The sequence below is a fragment of the Pseudoliparis swirei genome, chromosome 23 (genome assembly GCF_029220125.1).
Source record: "Pseudoliparis swirei isolate HS2019 ecotype Mariana Trench chromosome 23, NWPU_hadal_v1, whole genome shotgun sequence".
In the NCBI taxonomy this organism is placed as follows: Eukaryota; Metazoa; Chordata; class Actinopteri; order Perciformes; family Liparidae; genus Pseudoliparis; species Pseudoliparis swirei.
Window position 1 is genome coordinate 8,342,351 of NC_079410.1, and position 12,931 is coordinate 8,355,281.

At 43.8% G+C, this 12,931-nt stretch overlaps 1 protein-coding gene across 1 annotated transcript; it reads left to right on the forward strand.

The window, feature by feature from the left end:
• Positions 1–237: 237 nt before the first annotated feature.
• alkbh7 (alkB homolog 7) lies at positions 238–11,204 on the forward strand. The gene is made up of 4 exons (XM_056407071.1): positions 238–908; positions 10,101–10,274; positions 10,417–10,541; positions 10,666–11,204. Exons 1-4 carry the CDS (start codon positions 633–635, stop codon positions 10,784–10,786), a joined length of 696 nt encoding a protein of 231 aa, XP_056263046.1. The 5' UTR covers positions 238–632; the 3' UTR covers positions 10,787–11,204.
• Positions 11,205–12,931: the final 1,727 nt, after the last annotated feature.

The window sequence follows — 12,931 nt, forward strand, 5'->3', positions numbered from 1 at the left end:
ACATAGGCTCTTTATCATATGATATTACCAATATGTGATAATGAATAAATATACGAAACTTTATGAATTCTGAAGAATTAACAAATTTCAATTATTTCTGAACAAACCAAACCAAGTCATAGTATAAATGTATTCAATAATAAAATATATTGAAGGAAAATATACATCTTCAATATAAAAAGGTTATATCAGAGACATGTATGAGACTGTATGTCACCTTCCCAAGGTGCCACAGTAAAACCCATTTAGTTGATATATATTTAAAAAAACTTCTATTATGAATATATTTCTGGGAAACACTTTCTTTTAATCAAACATCATAAAGTATAGTATTTGAGAATGGTGTGGGTCTGTGTGTGTGTGAATGTTGTGTGTGTGTGTGTGTGTGTGTATCTGAAACTTTTTAAAACGCTTTCTAACGTTTCTATTTCCTATTCGCACATTGGGCAGATAAATATCTCACGACAGACGCGCTGAACTGCTGGTAGACTACACCCCCCATAATGCATTGCGCTTTCAACATGGCGTCTCACGTAAGCTAGTCGCTTGACTTCTGTCAACGAAACCCCAGCACAGCTCGAGGTACATAGGACGGTGTAGCGAGTTTGACGGATACTATTAAAGACAAAATAATGAAACTGTTGCTCACAGTGTTAAAACAAATCCACAAACCAGCCCTTCGCACCAGCCAGCAGCGCTGCCGGAGCTCCTGTGCCGGCAGCGGCGGCCTGTCACCTCTCCGAGATGAGGCTCTCGTTGTCGGGTCAAGCCGGGAGCTCGTGCAGAGACTCGGCTCACAGGTGGAGGTGAGGACGGGCTTCATCACCGAGGAGGAGGAAGAGGCTCTCCTGCGAGAGCTGGAGCCGGGCCTGAAGAAGAAACGCTACGAGTTCGACCACTGGGACAATGTAAGTTATGCTCTCATTACGATTAAAAACGGCTCGACACACATTTCATAGAGATTATATCATATCACTGCACATGTTGGTTTTGGACAGCGACACACCACCTAGACAGGACTCACTGGAAGAAAGAGCGGTAGACTTCTACGTTATATCTATTAGCGTTTTATTCAGAAATCAGGATACAAGTAGACATCATGCATTTGGACCCTTCTCCAGAGCTCTGACCAGTGGCCCTCAGCCCCGGAGGAAAAGACGCCGTCTCAGTGTGAGCGGCCATTTTAAATAGCCGAAAGGAACAGTTCTGATTGGACAGGAGCAAAGGGGGCGGTGTCTTCTCATTGGTTCTTGTTGCCAGCTCCCGCCTCTGCCGCTCCTTCATTGGTTCTTCTCGTCTGCGGAGAAGCTCCACATGTTGTGAAAAGGTGGGGGAAGAGGAGATAGTTGATTTAATAGACCCTCTCTTGTAAGAAGACTTCCTTCGGGCCTTATCTCTTCAGGGATGAGGCCTGGATCTTCTCCGAAGGTCGTCCACACACCGGGGGGGGGCTTCTTCCCACGTGTGAGTGTGTGCGTGTGAGGGGGATCGGTGAAGGGGGGGGTCAGTGAGGAGAGACAGTGAGGGTTTAAAGTGTCTAAGAAGGAGAATAAATGGCCCCATCTGGACCCTTGTTATCTATCCTCCCGATGAGGTAAGGACTGTGATTGCTCTTTCTAAACAATGAATACAATGAGCTCTTTCTCTAGTCATCTTCTTTGATGAGTGCAGTGCAGAAGGGGGGTTTACATCAACATTCCTTAGGTGTCACTGTTATCTTTCTTTAGATCAGCTCAGACACCAGAGTGCTCCGCTGGAGGTTTTAACTTCCATTCAGTGTTTTCCATCTTACACATAATCTATATGCAAACAATACTAAGCTATGCTAAACTATAATATATATTCTTTAACAATCCCTCTTTTCACATCCGCTGGATGTGAACCCTTCCTCTGGGAATATTTATTTCCCTCTTGATGCCAGATCTTGTCATGGCCTGGCCTCCTCGTCCTGTCTTAGCTCTGCCATTTGATGTGAATAAGTCTCCTGAAATATAATCTTTCGTTGCCTAGATTAAGGTCCCATAAGACCTGTAAAATACCTATTTCTCGGGGAGAGTGTCTCTCTCTGTTAGGGATGGGAATAGGGGCGTGGTTTCTGTCATGTGGTACTCCGATCCACCCTCTTAGATCTTCCATCCTAGGGAAGTCAGTAGGTCTTTGTGCGTTAAATCTGTAGTGTGCAGGTGTTGAAGGAAAGAGGTGAAATTGAGAGTGGTCAGGCAGGGGGGGGTCTTGCATCCTAGCGGCTGGTGAGTAGCAGGTTGGCATCCTGATAACCAGTTGACGATCCGGTCCCCGCTGCAATCCATCTGCTTCATCCTGGTCTGGGTCCTGGAAGTCCTTCTGGTCCTCTGGTCCTCTGCTCCTCTGCTCCTCTGGTCCTCTGCTCCTCTGCTCCTCTGCTGTCGATGGGGTCTTTTATCCGGTGGTCTCGAACTTGATTTCGTCTGGATCGTCCTGGCCAGGCTTGTTGTTCTTCTTCCGCTGGTGTCGCATGGGCCCTGGATTCGACATGACTCCCATGTGCAGCATCGTGGGTGGTAGAGCGTGCTCTTCATTGGCTCCTCAGTCTCTGCTTCCTCAGCCTTCCGGCGTTGAGATATCTGTTGATGAGACCCCGCTATCTCTAATCCCCAGAGTCTTAGACTCAAAATCAGCCAATCCTCACTCAAAGGTGAGTCCAGGCTTTAACACCTAGTGATTAGTTCAAAGTTCCGCTAGAACAATGGAGGGGTCAAATGTCACTAACCCACGGTCAAAACGTCACTTCCGGTCAAGTCACTAACCAAGTATTTTCAAAATAAGAGTCTCGTCTTTGTTATTGTCCGCATTAAAATCATTTTCATCATAAACGTCCTGTCTTTGTTATTCTAAGTCACTTCACGTAGAATGAGAAAACACAACACAACAGCCACTAGGCCGGCTCTATACAGAATGTGACACTTGACTATGAAAAATTGTATTTTAATTTCTATATTTAATAAGTATCTAATACTTTCTAGGCTTGAATTCGCAATCTTTAACTGAGTCGGAGGAACAGCTTCTCACCCCGTGTGGGAGGAATCATCTATTAAATGGCCATCCGTCGTCCAACAGAGTCTCAATTACTTATCCAATCCAATCTAACTTTATTTATCTTTACTGGTTATGAATAAATGTAATTGATCCTATCTGTGGCCCTTGACTAGGGCATAGAAAAATTCAAATCCTACTAGGATCTGATAGCAGGCAGGTATTCGTCCAGCACCCTCCTCTCTCGTGCTCGAACCCTAAACCAGCTTATGGGGAAAAACAAAACATTTGCACATCGAGGTGCCATTAATGACAGGAGACGGTGAGCAGTGAGAGTCAATGTTGTCTGCACCCATCTTCCTATGTTGCAGTCCTAACTCTCGCTCCTGCGCTTAGGCAGAAATGTGTGGAAGTGACCTCACATCTGTTAGTCAGAATTACCCTGATGAGGCAACTATTCAGCGGCTGGTTGTGATTCTTCGGCCGGCTGATCTGCAAATGTACAATGTGTTATACGGTGCTCCTCTCTTGGTGAAGCCTCTCACCTGGAGGGCGCTGTGAAGTCCTATGACTTCAAAACACCCTGTCCACCTGGGCTCAGTCCACTTCCCATGTGAACCTCGAGTCTTACCCAGTCACCTGGTTCCACTGATGACTCATCAGCTGGCTCCTATTGGGCTTCAGCAACCTATTTGGAGAAAAACTTAGATCTGGTCAGTTATTATTTTTTTCCCCAGAATATTCTCTGAAATATGTCAAGTCTAGGACTGTCTCCTAACTCTTTGTAGACCCCGCATGGGTCTTCATGTCAATAACTCATGGGAGAGAAATGTTCTCCCTCCTTTGAGGATAATTTAGCCATCATTGTCTCAATTGCTTCAATTGTTGATTAGCTCTCGCGACTATCACCTGTGATTGGGCAATAGACTGCTCCGTGTGAATGTGCTCTCTAGAAATATTTCTCAACTTCTTGTAGGTGTTGGTTTGACTTCCGGTCAAGTCGCTTAACCAAGTATTTTCACAATAAGAGTCTTCTTTTCTTGCGATTTCTCTCTCTTTTCTGTCTAATTCTTCTCTCATTTGTCTCTCTCTCTGTCTCCTTCTTGTCTCCTTTCTGTCTCCTTTCTTTCCAACCTTTCTTTTCCTTCATGTAATTCAACTGGCTTCAATCTATAATATTAACATACAGTCACTCTCAGGCAACATACATTAATAACAATATTCTCCCTAATCTTTTCTATTATAATGTCTTTTTGGCAGGTTCTTCTCTAAACCTCACATGACTAATCCTACGATAATGGCAAGGGTCAGTCCCATGACCATTAGAACAGTTTGTCTGCCTTCCAGCTGTTCCTATAGTGGTTTGCGGGGGGCCCTTGTAGGTTATGCCCAGTGCATATCAACTTTCCCCAGCAGTTTGTTATTAAAATGTGTTCCGTTGTCGGACCTGATGCGTCTCGTAACTCTGTACCTTGAGTGTGTGCATGTGTGCACTATATGGGGTGTGATCAAACACTCGCAAGTTATGTGTACAGGAGTGGCGGCTCTTCTTCGAATCAGTCGACGTTGAACCCCATCTACTATCACCACAACTATGGAAGGAACACAAATAAGATTACATCTTTTCATTTATCAAGCATATTATGATTTCAAAAAATTATTTTTATGATTCTCTGGGGTCCCTGATTCTAAACCTACTGATATCTGATCTATTAGTCTGTACTTGTCTGGCCCTCCTCTTAATAGTCTGTCCTCAACATAGATTGTTGTGTGCTTCTATCCCTCTTTTGAAATAGGATGGAATTCCTAAATCCGTCCTTTTCAATAATAATAATCTTAATAAACAGTCAACCTCTCGAAGAAAAGAGAGAAATAAAATAAAACTTTAGCACGTCGCATAAATAGGTGTCAGTTTCTTAACAGCTCATGAGAAATCGACATTCAGACGTCCAACGGACGACTGTAATAATAACCACTATTTTTCCAAAAAACAGTAAACCCAAAACTATCCTTTGAAACTGACTAAAATAAAAATAAACCTCAGTTTTTGAAATGGTGATGAGAAATCAATTACTCGTACGCCTAACGGCATTACTGTAATAATAACCACTGTCTTTTCCCAAGAAAAAAACAGTAAACCCAACACTATTCTCTAAAACTGTCAATCAAAAAACAAAAACAAAAAGATAAACAAATAAAAACTCAGTACTGAAATAGTGATGGGAAATCAATTACTCGTAAGCCTAATGGCATTACTGTAATAATAACCACTATTGTTTATCAGAAATCAATAGTAAACCCAACCCTATATTTTCAACACTGACACTACAATCAAAACAGTCAATTTCTAGAAGAAAGGAGAGAAATAAAATAAAAAATGCTTGCGTTTGTCAAATCAATGCAGGAGAACCATGTCTTGTCTGAACTCACAGCGTCATCATTGTGCTTGGGTAAGGAATGTCATAATAAGTCGGCCTAATTATTAAAGAACGGGTTACACATTTATTTATTGGCCCCAAATCAAGGCCCGTTTTCCAAGTTTAGGAGATTAATTAATTACTGTATTCCAGGGCGCCCTCGTCCTCTCCAGTACACCTGCCTATAACAACCATTCTATGATTTAAAAATATATCTAGTCTGTTCCATCCTTAAGGGATGCTGGTGATGATTAAATTGGAATCGTACGTAGTTTTAACTCTACCTCTACGGGAGCTATCAGAATCAGTCACACATCAGTTCACCCTTTAGTCCTAAAAGTGTCTGGAAATAAGTTTAGCATGTTGTCAGTGTCCCCATGATCAGTGTTCTCTCTCCTATGTGTGTGTCTAAGCATGTGTCTCTAATATTAACTGGACCTCCGATGTGTGTGCAGTTCTTTACATGTTCTCAAATGTGGAGTAATGAAAGTGTTCATTTTGTTTGTGCACCCAGTCCGTAGCCTCCACTTCTGCTTTCACCATTGTTCTTCTCTGTGCCTCCACTCTGGACAAACACTGTGATGTGGAGCTGCGGTGTCAACGACTGCATTCAATCTGCAACTCTGGTGTTCATTCACCGGCCGCTGCTACTCCTTGTTCAGTGCATAGATCTCCAAGCCTCCACAGTTGGGTCTTCATGAACCTCAATCTCGTGTTGCAGGCAGTCCCTCAGGATCTCAGATCTCATCTTGTATCAAGGTGCAGTTAAGGGCACAATGTCTTTGGTCCCCTGGTGGCGAGTAGGGATGCAGGATTTTGAACCAAAGTCTCCACTGCTGGCTGTTGTCATGCAGAGGTGTGATGTCATCATCATCTACTCTGTCCCACCGGACGCTTTGCTTCCTGTTCAGTGTCTCTTTAGTCTCCAGTTGAATCATTGGGTGGCGAGTGGGTGTGGCACACTTCTGTTCAGTGAGTACAGTTCGCTGTCAGCTGTTGGATCTGGGCACGCCTAATTTTGTGTCTCTGGTCCGGGCCTGGTGCCATGGATCCCTGTTGCCTTGTGGCTGTGGCTATGTGTTGGGTGCTTGTTATGGCGGGGTTAGACATTATGAGAGTACTGAAGTGGTTCTGACTGAGACTGCTTAACCCTATGGTGGATAAGGACAAAAATTAGCCCAATGTCCAGCCTGACTATAATTAAAAATTATTAATGCTCGTCTAAAGCCTCCGTTGCCCCAGTAGTTACTCCTCTTATTTCTGAACGGGCTTCTTTTATGCATATTATCTCTCTGTTATGGGGCCCCATTTATGGGCTGCTGACCCACCTGTTGCGGGACATAAGGTTTGAGGGAACTAAGCTTGAAGCGGTGCAAACGTGGCTTGCTGTGGCTGTTGATAGATCAGTGCTTATGGATTTGGAGGAGGGGCTGGATACAGACTATGATGTATTGTGGTTGTGCTGCAGTCTGCTGCAGAGGGGGGGGCTGTTGAGGGGGAGTCTGTTGCTGTTGTTGAACAGGGGTTCCCTGGGGTCCTCTATAACCTCCAGGTCCTCCATAACTTCCTCCTCTGTATCTTCCTCTTCCTCCTTTTCCTCTGCCACCTCTTCCATAATAGTTACCTTTTGGCCTCTTACAGTTCTTGGCAGAGTGCCCTGGCTCATCACAGTTGTAGCAATTGTGTGGGCCTGTTCCTCTTCCTCTGCCACCTCTTCCGTAATAGTTACCTCTAGGCCTCTTACAGTCTCTGGCAAAGTGCCCTGGCTCCTCACATATGAAACAATTGTATGGGCCTATTGTCCTGCCTCCTCTGCCAGGTACATAGTTGGAGTCGTCATGGTGTCGTGTGTCGTCAGTCTGTCCGTACCACCCGTTATTCAACGGCTGGGGATTCATCTTTGGGGACCGTGTGGGTTGGGGAGGGTAAACGGGAGGAAGGGGGCTGCTAACAAGATAAGGGGTCTAATTGTTGTTGTTGTGTTCTTTTATATTTATCTGGGTGTCTACAAATGTCCGTTTTCTGTTAGTATTGTCAAAATACGTATTTATTAAAAACTATGTTTCAGAAAGGAAAATGATGGTCACACACTATCAATTAATAGTTATCTTCATGCGAAATCTTCAATCTTGAAGGAATTCTTCCGTCCTTGTTCTTGCTCTGTTATTCTGCTCTCTGCTTTGTGTGCCTCGAGGGTGTAAAACGGCGCGCGCAGCTAAGTGGATAGGGGAGGGGCCGCTCTGTCTGTGAAGGCGCGTGCGCGGAGACGCGCAGCCGCTCGTCTCCTCCGCCTGTGTTTACGTTTTCTGCTCTTGTTTAAGCGGAGTTACCTCTTTGTTTCTCCGTATCCTCCTCAATCTCAAACTCGTAACTGCTTTTAAACGTAGTACATAATCGCCATACAATGTGTTCTTTACTCGGCAGCGTGCCTTTCAAAACAATAAATCCTTATTTATCACTCGTGCAATTCAACAGGCTAGAGCTTGCGTTGACACCGTGAGGTTTCGACTCTGCTCTGTTGATCCCACTTTGACAACACTTATTCACCACCGGTATTCAACATTCATTCACAGTTTATGCATACACGTGTTCTGATGCGAGGCCGCCCCGTCTTCGGTGCCGCACCGGCTCTCTTGCAGAGTCTTCTACGTAGGCCACCTGTCTTGATTGCCACCGGCTCTTCTGCAGAGTCTTCTACGTGCGAGGCCACCTCGTCTTGTGCCGCACCGGCTCTCTTGCAGAGTCTTCTCACGAGGCCACCTCGTCTTGTGCCACACGGCTCTTCTGCAGAGTCTTCTACGTGCGAGGCCACCTCGTCTTCGGTGCCGCACCGGCTCTCTTTAGAGTCTTCTACGTGCGAGGCCACCTCGTCTTTCTGTCAAACTGTATCGTGATTTCCCTTTTTACGCTTTATTCTATTTTAACTCAAGTCAAAAATTATGCAGTTTCAATACTCACTTCCAATACTCCTGATCAAATTTAGAGTATTCAATCTGACTGATTTAAATGAATAGGTTCAGTCCTACCTTATTTTGTACACCGGTGTTTTGATCAGGGTTCTTGGAGTGGGCCTTGAACGCAGTGGTCCGTCCTGGGGTCTCTCGTGCTCGTCCTCCTCAGGTCTTCTGGACCGGGTTTCACAACCATCCTCTGCTACCATTTGTTGGTTTTGGACAGCGACACACCACCTAGACAGGACTCACTGGAAGAAAGAGCGGTAGACTTCTACGTTATATCTATTAGCGTTTTATTCAGAAATCAGGATACAAGTAGACATCATGCATTTGGACCCTTCTCCAGAGCTCTGACCAGTGGCCCTCAGCCCCGGAGGAAAAGACGCCGTCTCAGTGTGAGCGGCCATTTTAAATAGCCGAAAGGAACAGTTCTGATTGGACAGGAGCAAAGGGGGCGGTGTCTTCTCATTGGTTCTTGTTGCCAGCTCCCGCCTCTGCCGCTCCTTCATTGGTTCTTCTCGTCTGCGGAGAAGCTCCACATGTTGTGAAAAGGTGGGGGAAGAGGAGATAGTTGATTTAATAGACCCTCTCTTGTAAGAAGACTTCCTTCGGGCCTTATCTCTTCAGGGATGAGGCCTGGATCTTCTCCGAAGGTCGTCCACACACCGGGGGGGGGGGCTTCTTCCCACGTGTGAGTGTGTGCGTGTGAGGGGGATCGGTGAAGGGGGGGTCAGTGAGGAGAGACAGTGAGGGTTTAAAGTGTCTAAGAAGGAGAATAAATGGCCCCATCTGGACCCTTGTTATCTATCCTCCCGATGAGGTAAGGACTGTGATTGCTCTTTCTAAACAATGAATACAATGAGCTCTTTCTCTAGTCATCTTCTTTGATGAGTGCAGTGCAGAAGGGGGGTTTACATCAACATTCCTTAGGTGTCACTGTTATCTTTCTTTAGATCAGCTCAGACACCAGAGTGCTCCGCTGGAGGTTTTAACTTCCATTCAGTGTTTTCCATCTTACACATAATCTATATGCAAACAATACTAAGCTATGCTAAACTATAATATATATTCTTTAACACACACCTGTTGCATATTTTATGATTAATTAAGACCATTTCGTAACGGTAACAGCTAGCTACAACGTGTCATCACTTCTACAAGTGAGCTAGTTAAAGGAACAGTCACCACATTGCAGCCACTCCACCCACTCACCCGCTCGTATCCCTGTGGGTCACCTGTACTTTCTTTCTCTTTCCGTTTCCGGGTCAAGTTTTTTGGTTCGTTTTTATGAACAACAAACAAAAAGTAACTTTCGACAGTACAGGCTTTGATGTGGCGCAATAACACATGATAACATGAGCATATGTCGCATCATCAGATGTTGAGCAAAAATGCAAACACATGCATACCATATACGCTATATATTTATATTAAAACATATACATATAGTAAACGTATGCAAACGTTTCCACTGGCTTTAGGTGACATCCAGCAACACCCACAGGCGACAATCATTTCAACTATTTCGAAATTCAATGACTTATAGCATGAATGTTTTCTAATGTTTTCTGTTTTCTCTATATGTACAGATTGTAAAGCACTCTGAGGCAAATTTGTAATTTGTGAGAATGGGCTTTACAAAATAAACTGAATTGAACTGAATTAAATGTCAGTGACACTGAATTCTTTTGTGCTGCGCACACTCCCCCTCCTCGAGGCTATTCACGGGTACCGGGAGACCGAGCGTGCCAGGTGGGGGGCGGCGTGTGAGGAGGTCATGAATCGTGTCCGATCTGCAGCGTTTACTGAGGGCGGTCCACTCCTCGGGCCTGTGCACGTTCTAGATCTGGACAAGACGGGCTACATCAAGCCACACATCGACAGTGTCAAGGTAGGTTCCTCTTTTTTCTTCTTCTCTGCCTCTAAAGAACATGTTAGTTTCTAACATGGACAATATCCTCAGCACGACCATGGGGAATACCTTTTGTGTGGTCTTTACTGTGCTCTTACTGTCATTCTCTCTGTTATCAAAGTTCTGTGGGAGCACCATCGCCGGGTTGAGTCTCCTGTCAGACAGTATCATGCGCTTGGTGAAGGAGGATGCCACCGGTGAATGGATGGACCTGCTGCTGCCCCGACTTTCCCTCTACATTCTGAGGTTCAGTATATGCTGCACACATTTTGTCATGGAGTGTACTGTAGTTGTATTATTCACTGCAGGATAAGTAACTAGAAGATGTGCAGTGATGTGTATTAATCATCTTCTCATCACACCCACGTAGGGACCAAGCAAGATACAACTTCACTCACCAAATCCTGAGAGACGAAGAGTCTGTGTTCAATGGACAGAAAGTGCCTCGGCTACGTCGTGTCTCCGTCATCTGTCGGAACCTCCCAGGCTAACAGCCACTTCCACACATCACCTGGATTTAGAGGATGTTAAGGATCTCCATTAAGATATTAAGCAGATAATATGTTGTGCTCATGTATATCTGTGGTGAATGGTCCAGGACATTTATTGACGGTTGAGACACTCACCGTCCTGTGCTCAAATGGACCATCATACTTGCAGCGATGTACGTTACCCAGTGTTCATATTTTCAGGGATCATAATCAACTCGACAGTATGATGAGATTTTCTTCACTGGAGCATCTTTAACGTTTAACGTGTTTAGGCTTATTTAAATTGACAGCCAGTTTCTCCACAACAACTGTGCTATCTTTCAATATCATTTCAATAACCACTCACTGTTTTGTTAATTGGTTTGTTGGTTCATTATTAAACAGCAGGAAGGATTCTTTGATTTAAGAATGAAATTCATGTAAACTTGTATTCCTTCATCCTATTCTTCACTGGAAGACCGGAGCTCTTTTAACTTTTCTGTCACACTCCCAAGCGTGCTCAAACGTACAAGCTGCTGGACAACGTTCAGCTCACATGGGACTGATTCAAACTGACTTCTATTAATCCAATAATGATAAGCAACTATTTTTTAAACGTATGATCCCTAATATTGTGTTTGACATACCAAGGCCTCAATATATCATCCACACTAGGCAGTTGAACTTATATAATTGCTGATCACCACTTCCATTTAATTCTTTTGTGGTTTAGTCAACTTTGTAAGACTCCTGGTGCTCCTGATCAAAAGTGACCTTCATAGGAAATGAATAGAAAACACTAGATTATGTCCATTCATCAGATAGAAATCGACCCACACATCCACATCCCCCCTCCCCAGCAGAGCGCCTAATTACAGTGATAAATATCAGATGGTGGACATGAGAGACAAAGGATCGTATGAGCTCTCCTCACATGGACCCGGCTGTCTTAAGGGCTTAATAAAGAAACTCATGAATAGACTGAGTACGCACACACGCACGCACACTCGAAATAATAACTCTGGAAACGTTGATTCCATTCCATTTCCATCATTTCTCGGTATACCGCCTCGTCCTCGAATACCAGCTGATCCTCATCAGCTTAATATAAATAATTCCCTTATGAAAGCATTATTTCAAATATGAATATAACATTCAACAATATAACATATGACAAATAGTCTTTAGATCATACAGATAAATCAAATAACATGATTTGTAGTCTAAACTAAATATATGGCTAAAAGTATAGCTCCACACCCACATACATGTATGTATGCAGATGAGCTCCATACCAACATACATGTATGTATGCAGATGAGCTTCACACCCCCATAATTATCAGTATGCAGGTTAAATCTCCCACTTCGTGGAACCTTTTTTTTGTGTGTGTAAGAATATATCTTATTTGAACCAGTTACTCCTACTTTAGATTTGCTCACTTATTCTTTGACTGTCATGTGTTCATTCCTCCCACTTATCCCCAAGACCAAGAAGGGGATGTAACAAAAGGCATGTGCAATATTTTTACACTTGAATAAGCAATAATTAAATGCAAAGACAGTTATTTCACAATATGTGAAGGAGTAGTTTATACAGTGTAACAGTTACAACCGTCCCTTTGAGGGGAACCACAATGCTGATGTGACCCGGGGGGTAAATGAGTTTGATACCCCCGGCCCGGCCTACAATGAGGCGGAAAAAGAGCTTACCATGGTCCCATCGATCGGGTACGTGGGGTTGTCAGGAAAGACACAACCTTGGCCACACCCATCTCGTTGGCAGTTTGTAGTACATTGTCATTAATTTGTAGGTTGTCCCTCTGTGAATCTTTTATTTTTTTAAACTTTTATTTAACCAGGTGAAACCCCTTGAGATTTCAAATCTATTTCTCGAGGGAGACCTGGAATAACAGTTCAAAGACAATGTAGATATTTTTTATAAACCTATGTATACTGTAAAAATAACTAAATAATTCCCACAATACTTCAGCTATGGTGAATCATTCAGTATCTCACAATGAAGTCGCAATTAGACTGGCAAATCATGCAGGCTGGAAAGAGGATGTTGCAACCAAGAGGAGCTTGTTTGACAGGTTTTCTAGTAAGGCAAGTATGAAGGCAAGTATTGAAGCAAGTGTTAACACTAGTGGAGAATGCTTTCCAA